The 7,836-nt window shown below is 40.9% G+C and overlaps 1 protein-coding gene across 3 annotated transcripts in view; it reads right to left on the minus strand.

Moving 5' to 3' along the window:
- Positions 1-7,525, minus strand: part of PPM1D (protein phosphatase, Mg2+/Mn2+ dependent 1D) — a 29,546-nt gene extending 22,021 nt beyond the window's left edge. The window contains exon 1 of one of the 3 annotated variants that reach the window (XM_090291194.1): positions 6,865-7,505. In XM_090291194.1, coding sequence (XP_090147320.1) covers positions 6,865-7,336 — 472 coding nt within the window. In that variant the 5' untranslated portion in view covers positions 7,337-7,505. Of the gene's footprint in view, positions 1-6,864 lie in introns of all 3 variants that reach the window. The other 2 variants (XM_090291195.1, XM_090291196.1) reach the window with 2 other exon arrangements.
- Positions 7,526-7,836: the final 311 nt, after the last annotated feature.

Below are 7,836 nucleotides of genomic sequence, written 5' to 3' on the forward strand. Positions count from 1 at the left end.
AGAAGCTAAGCCTAGCATATACTGTATATTTCTTTAGCCCTTTCAATCATTTTGTGGCTTACCCACAGATTAAACCTATTCTCTTTAATACAAGCTAAAATAGATTGTTTTCTGCAGCTGAGAATCTAAAATTTTTTTTAAATCTATTATCATAACACAGGTTAATGAGGTGAACTCCCAGAAAGAAGGGTTAAACACATTTAGAAAACAAACACCTACAGTATGCAAGTACTTCAGCTTTTGGAAAAAGTACCTAAAACAAAATGGAAAGGGAAAAAGAGCTAAAAATAAAAGGATATTCAAAGACAAAATATTAACATTATTTAAATCATATTTTTGGTCAAAAGCTCTAATATGTACAAAGATATGCGGCAAAGATCTAAAAATACTGAGTGCTTTCTCTATTCATTTGAAATGTCACCTTTTATCATATGCTACATTTTGCCTCAGATCTATTTCTGGACTCATCCTACTAATCTATTTATGGTATTTATTAATAATAGGGATTTTAAATATCCCGCAATCATTCTTTTTCAATGTTCTCTGAAGTATTTTTCCAGATAAACTTTAGAAGCACCTTGCAAAATTAAAAAACAAATCCTGTTGAGGTTCTGATTGAAACTGCAGTATTCAGGGTGGGTCAGAAATAAAAGCAGGATTACAGCTGTTACTATGGAAAGTAATTAAACTCTGTGTTTTGTGTACTCACAACTATAAACCTGCTTTTGCCTCACCCTGTATTTGTATATTAAGGAACTGACATCTTTAAAATGTCTTCCTTCTTTTCTATTTTACATTTGTATCTTTAAATTTTTAAAATTTTTTATTTATTGATTTTTAGAGAGGGAAGGCGATAGGGGAAAGAGAGAGAGAAACATCAGTTTATTGTTCTATATATTGATTCATTCATTGGCTGCTTCTTATACATGTCCTGCCAGATCGAACCCACAACCTTGGCATATCAGGACAACGCTCTAACCAGCTGAGCTTCCAGCCAGGGCTTGAATATTCTAATTTCTTAAAAATGATAAAAAATAGGAGCATATTAAAAAGGCAATATCAGATAGTATATGAAACCTAACTTAAAGGAAGTATTATAAGCAAGAAAATATGCATGAGATACTTATGTGCTTACCATGTACCAATTAATATGTACAGAGTCATTTAATTCTCAGGAGGTAGGTACTATCATTATCTCTATTTTAAAGACGAGAATACTCCGGCACAAGGAGGTTTTACCCAAGGTCACACAGGTAATAAGTGGAGATGCTGGAATTCAAACTCAACCAATATGCCATACTCCTAATTACTATGCTGAGTTCTTACAGAATTCTAATGCCAAACTAGTATGAAGACATAAAGCCTTCAGGAAAGCAATTTGGAAATGTGTATCAACAGGCTAACCAGTGAGGCTCAGTTGGTTGTGTGTCATCTAGCAAAGTGAAAGGTCACTGGCTGGATTCCCAGTCAGGCACAAACCTGGGTTGTGGTTCAGTCCCTAGATGAAGAGTGTACAAGAAGCAACTGATAGATGTTTCTCTCCCTTTCTTTCTCCCTCCATTCCCCTCTCTCTAAAAATAAATTTTAAAAAAATTTGTTTTAACTTTTCTGGGTCAACTAATGCAAACATAACCCAACACTGGCCTAAGACCCCATATGACTCTGAAAAACAACAAATAATTTGATATTAAGGACTGAACTGTGTCCCTTCAAAAAATGCATGTTGAAATCCTAACACCTGATACCTCAGAATGTGACCTTATTTGGAAATAAGATCCTTACAGAGATAATCTAAAAAGTTAAAATAAATTCATTAGGGTGGGCCCTAATCCAATATGACTGGTGTTCTTATAAAGAAGAAATTTTGACCCAGGGACACACAGGGAGAAGATGATGTAAAGACACATAGCAAGAATCTAGCCATGTGACTGGAGTGATACACCTACGTAAGGCAGGAAATGCCTGGCTGGGAATTGCCCCTGAACACCAAAAGCGGGAAGAGGCAAGAAAGGCTTCTCCCTCAGTGCTTTCAGAGTATAGAGAATGGCCCTGCCACCACCTTGACTTTGGACTTCTAGCCTTCTAGGACTGTGAGGCAATAAATTTTTGGTAATTTGTTAAGGCAGTTCTAGAAAACAAACAATGACACAGAGGAAACAATTCAAAGATTTGGGGAGATGGGGATCTTAAATTAAACATATTATATGCATATGAATCCCACTTATCGAAAGAGGTTCAGAAGGCTCTCTCTATTCAACGTTAATTCTTAAAGATGTAACTAGGTAAACACCAAAATCTTTTAAACACATTTTATTGACTCTTCCCTCTAGGCAAGGAATGCTAATAAAAGAGACTACAACTAAAATGGGTTCCCTGATCTCTGTGGGGAGGGGAAAACCCTGAGGTGGCAGAGATGAGACAGAAGTTAATTACCCAAGCAAAGTAGGCAGGGCTACCTAATAGACAACAGGGCAGAAGAAAAATTGGATCTCTAGAATGATCACTCACAAGGCCGTATTTAATTCAAAAAACAAAACACACACACACACACAAAAACTTACTAGTTATTAACCTTCAAAGTGATATGTGGCCATTTTCACATGAAGCTGTACACCAAAGGGAAATATCCACACTGAGAAACTACTGAATGAGAAACTACCTAGGTTCATGGAGGTATCCAGGTTTCTGATCCTTCTGAGACCTTTTTCTTCAGATTTAATTTAATAATTGAATTTCTTTTTCTTGACTCAACATAGAGCAAACTGCCAACAAGATATGCCATTACCTCCAATTATAGTATCTATTTCCTATAAACAAGGAAGTTCTCCTACATAAGAATCAACCATCAAAATCAGGAAATTAACACTGATACCATACTACCATCTAATCTATAGATCAAATTAAATTTTTATAGTTTATCCTAATAATATGCTTTATAATAAAAGGGTAAAATCCAGGTTCCTTTGTTTTTTATATATACATTTTATTTATTTATTTATTTATTTATTTAGAGAGAGAGAGACAGACAGACAGACATCAACTTGTATAGACACTTCTCCAAAGAGGACATACAGATTGCCAATAAGACATGAAAAGACGCTCAATCCCTCTAATCATCAGAGAAATGCAAATTAAAACCACAATGAAATACTATCTCACACCTGTCAGAATGGCTGTCATCAGTAAATCAAAAAACATGTGTTGACAAGGATATGGAGAAAAGGGAACCCTTGTCCACTGTTGGTGGGAATGCAGACTGGTGTAGCCACTATGAAAAACAATATGGAGTTTCCTCAAAAAAATAAAAATAAAAATGAAACTGCCTTATGACCTAGTGATTCCACTGGATATATATATTATCTGAAGAAACCCAAAACACTAATTCGAAAAACACATGCACCCCCATGTTAATTGCAGCATTATTTACAATAGCCAAGATATGGAAGCAACCCAAATGCCCATCAATAGAAGAGTGGATAAATAAAGCTGGGATACATATATACAATGGAATATTACTCGGCCATAAAAAAAGAACAAAATCTTACCATTCGCAACAACAAGGATGAACCTAGAGGGTATTATGCTCAGTGAAATAAGTCCATCAGAGAAAGACAAACACCATGATTTCATTTATACATGAAATTTAAAGGACAAAATAAATGAACAAACAAAACTAAGAGTAGTAGACACAGAAATCAGACTGATTGCCAGAGGACAGGGGTGTTGAGGGGCTGGGTGAAAAAGGTGAAGAGATTCAGAAGTACAAATTCGTAGTTATGAAACAGTAACAGACATCTAAAGTACAGCATAGGGAATATAATAAAGAACACTGTAATAAGTATGTATGGCGCCATGTGGGGGGAACCATTTTGGAAAATATATGGTTGTCTAATCACCATGCTATACACCTGAAAATATTACACAAAATAATATTGAATGTCAACTGTAACTGAAAAATAAAGAAAAAATATTTTCTGATGAAATCAGTGATATTAACAGATGTGACATTTTGTTATTGTATAATAAAATACACGAATATTTAGAAGACCTGCATAATTCAGTGACCCAATATTTTCCAAATGACTAATACATCATGTCACAAAATCACACACAGGTAAAGTGTATTTTGACTCCTGCAAGAGAAACCAATGGATTTTAATGTAAAATGACAAAAAGTTCATTCATAATGTTTCGGATTCCACTTTGACTAACCTTAAGAAATGACCACTTTCGTACAGAATACTTATAACTATCTAAAAAGAGGAGTAAACTATTCTTCCTTTCCCCACTACATATGTGAGGCTTCCTTTTCTTTATATACTTCAATCAGACATGACAGTATAACAAATTGAATGCTGAAGCAGATATGAGAATATTTATTTCAATATTTCTTATTTTTGAAAAGAAAGGTGATTTAAAAATATATGAACATAAGTTTATTTTTAATAAAGTAATAATTTTTTAACTTTCTCATATAGTAAATATGATAGATGTAGCCCACATAAAGGCTCTTTGGGGTCCTCAATTGTTTAAGAGTATAGAGGGTTCTGAGAGCAAAAGTTTGCGAACCACTGCTATAACTCAATGAGTACTACAAAAGTAGTAATAAAGGATGAACCTTTCATTCCAAAAGATACAGAACTCGCTTTTTCATTTTAAGACTTTATCTATTTTTAGAGAGAGGGGATGGGAGGGAGAAAAAGAGGGAGAGAGACATGGATGCTTCCAGAGAAACATCTTTGGTTGCCTCTAGCAAGCTCCCAACCAGGGACCCAGCCTGCTGTGTCCTGACTAGAACTGAATCTGTGACCTTACAGTTGGAGAGATGATCCCCAACCCATGGAGCCACACCAGCGCTGGCTAGTAAGAAACAAAACTCTTCACGTTAGAAAACATACTGACTTAGAGACTGAGGAGTATATTTTTCAGTTTTCTTCTTTGGGAAGAGAGAGAGAATTCAAGAAAATGGGATATTACACTGTACCCTGAGGTAAAAGGTGAGTAGACTGTGATAGAAATGTGTGTAACAGATAAAACTGAATAGGGAGTCTTAAATTGGACTGGCAAGGGCTTGGCCTGTACTGTTGATTATAAACTGTAGTCCATCCTATAGAAAATGAGGACCCATCAATGAATTTGGGACTGAAGTACAATTTCTTTAAAATCTGCATCTCCTATGTCAAGGCTTCCATATACTCAGGAGATTCTTTTGTTATTCAAGTTTTGAAAATGGAGTACAAGGTTTAGCTTGGAACAAAACAAACTTTAACAAATTTGTCTGGTACTAAGGCTCTGAAAGTTTGATTCAAAAAGTGAATGTACATCAAAAAACATACCTATTTGCACTTAACAGCATGGTCTGGTTCCTGTTTTATTAAGAAATGCTCAAGTAATTGGATTTATACTTGATTCTTTCAGTTCAAACATATGGCAAATTCATGCTGCTTCAAGTGTACTGCTATATAAACAGGACTCTAAATAATTCTTTGTATCTAATCGTCCTCTATCTTGTCTTGCTGTCCACTTCTAGTTGCACTGCGGACAACATGACATATTTCTGGAATATACTGCAGTGCTTTCAGCTCTACTGTGCCTACACAAAAACAAAACAAATCCATAATAGGGGCCCCTGGGATTGGATGGGAAACGCCTCCAACAGGCAGACTGGTTGTTCTGTGAGTCAATCAAATTATTCTTGGCAGAAAGCCAAGTAAATAGAAAACAGACTGAAAGAAGCCAGTCTACAACACTAGGGCAGTACCTTTTTAAAAATGTTCTGTATTTGACTTATCTTTACACTCTCCTCTTTGTGTCCCTCTGCTAAAAATAAATTGTGCTACTATAAACAAGAGGACTTTTTTAAATGACAGAAGTGTCATCTTTTAAAAAGGAACATCCCATTCGTTCACTGTAACTCTGTATGATATAATATGTTGGGTACATGGTCACTGGCTGCTTTAGAACACATTTAAAGCTTAGGCAAAACTACAACTACACCGGGTTTTTAGATATTAAGGTCTGTAACTCCCTTTAGCACACCAGTAAGTTCCCCCTATCCCTTGCTACTTTGACAGGCCGTTACAGCTTACAAGTACTTTCAAGTAGGAACTGTTGAAAACTGACGACATACCGGTAAGGCCAACCACCCCCAAAACCTGTACTGTATTTTTTAAAAGCCCTGGCAGAATTTAACGTGGGACCAGTCCAAGAGGTAACCTAATGCACTCCGCGCTTTTGTTGTTTTCATAAGCAGTCCCAGCATAACAAGCCTAAAGACATTTTATGATTAACAAAACCGAATTCCTTCCAAGCCCTTCAGCCGCTGCCTAAATGAACCTACAGTTCACTCCAACTACCAGCGACCTGGGGTCACTTTGGAGAGCTGACACCACGACAGGATAGGGACAAGCTGCCTACCGACAGACAAGTCCTTGATGAGCAAAATAATGACAGACTCTAAAGGAATACTCTAATTTTTGACATCTCCCGCTTCCAAGTAGCCCAGGGAGCAACTTGTCTTCGATTCATCTTTTGACCAAAATCTGGCGCCAGGTTTCAAACACGTTTCGCCGGCTGCCACCCAAGTGAAGCGGCGGAGGGAGAGGACGGCCGGCTTCCCATTGACCCTTGGAGGGTGGAAAGACGGCGGGGAGCGGCTGCGGGGAGACAGCCATCCTCCGTCCCGCGGCCACTTTGTTTGTCCGGACCTCCACGCTGGAAAGTGCTATTAGACCAAGAGCCTTCATTTCCATCATGGACACTTTGATGGAGCTCTCGGTGCTCGGGGCCCACGCGGGGCTGCTGCCATAAAAGCCCTCAACTGCCTGAAAAAGAGGCGGGCGCCAAACCAACCAGAGAACTTACCCAGTTTCTTCCACATGGCGAGATGACAGGCGAGGAAGCCCTTGTGGATGGCAGCACAAACCTTCGCCGGCTCGGACGAGGTGAATCCCTTCTGCTTCTTGATGAAACCCCATAAGTGCTCCCGGGCAAACTGTGCCGCCTCCCGCCCGCCGTGCCCGTCGCACACGGCAAAAAACGCCACAGAGGAACGGCGGCGGCAGCAGCGGCCGGGAGCCGGCGAGGCCCCGGCGTCAGGAGGAGAGTCGCAAGCCTCTCGGGCTGCCACCGCTGGGCCTTTCCCCGACACTTCGTCACCGGGAAGAGCCGGCGGTGACGGCTGCGGAGGTGACGGCTGAGTGAGCGACCGCCGAGGCGAGGGCTTTTCCTCAGCCGTCGGCTCGGGCTCCACCACGATTTGAGTAACGTCCTCCATGTACTTCCTCCCGCCCTGGTCGGAGAAGACGCTCACTCCCAGCGAGTACAGCCCCGCCATGGCCGGCTGGCCGGAATCCCGCCGGTCCCACGCAGCCCGCCGACTCCGGCGGAGGGAGACGCACTCGGCGATCGCCGGCGAACTATTGTTTATCTTCGACTACGCCGAAAGCGGGGAGGGGGCGGTCCCGGAGTAGGGGGGGGGGGGCGCGCGCTGCCTGGACTTGCCCGCGAGCGCAGGGCCTGAGCACTAGGGCCAGAGGAGCCGAGCAGCTGCGCCTGCGCAGTGCGCTTCCTCCGCCCGCCCGCGCCCACCACACAAATCAGATGTTCTCTCAGGCTGTCGTCAGTCGGCTCGCTGAGCCCGACCAATCCAGACTCGAATTGCAGCGAACCCGGCCCCGCCCCCAAACCTTGCCCCTCCCTTCAACGGCCGAGCTCACAACTCCTACCCAGGGCGGCCGGCCCACGGGCAAATAGGTTTGCTTTACCCCCGGTAGTGCATGTTTGCGCTCTCAGAGTTATCGGCGTACACCGACCACTTATCAGGCAACTTGGTCT

This window comes from Furipterus horrens, unplaced genomic scaffold (genome assembly GCF_987537825.1).
Source record: "Furipterus horrens unplaced genomic scaffold, mFurHor1.1.pri manual_scaffold_11, whole genome shotgun sequence".
Taxonomy (NCBI): domain Eukaryota; kingdom Metazoa; phylum Chordata; class Mammalia; order Chiroptera; family Furipteridae; genus Furipterus; species Furipterus horrens.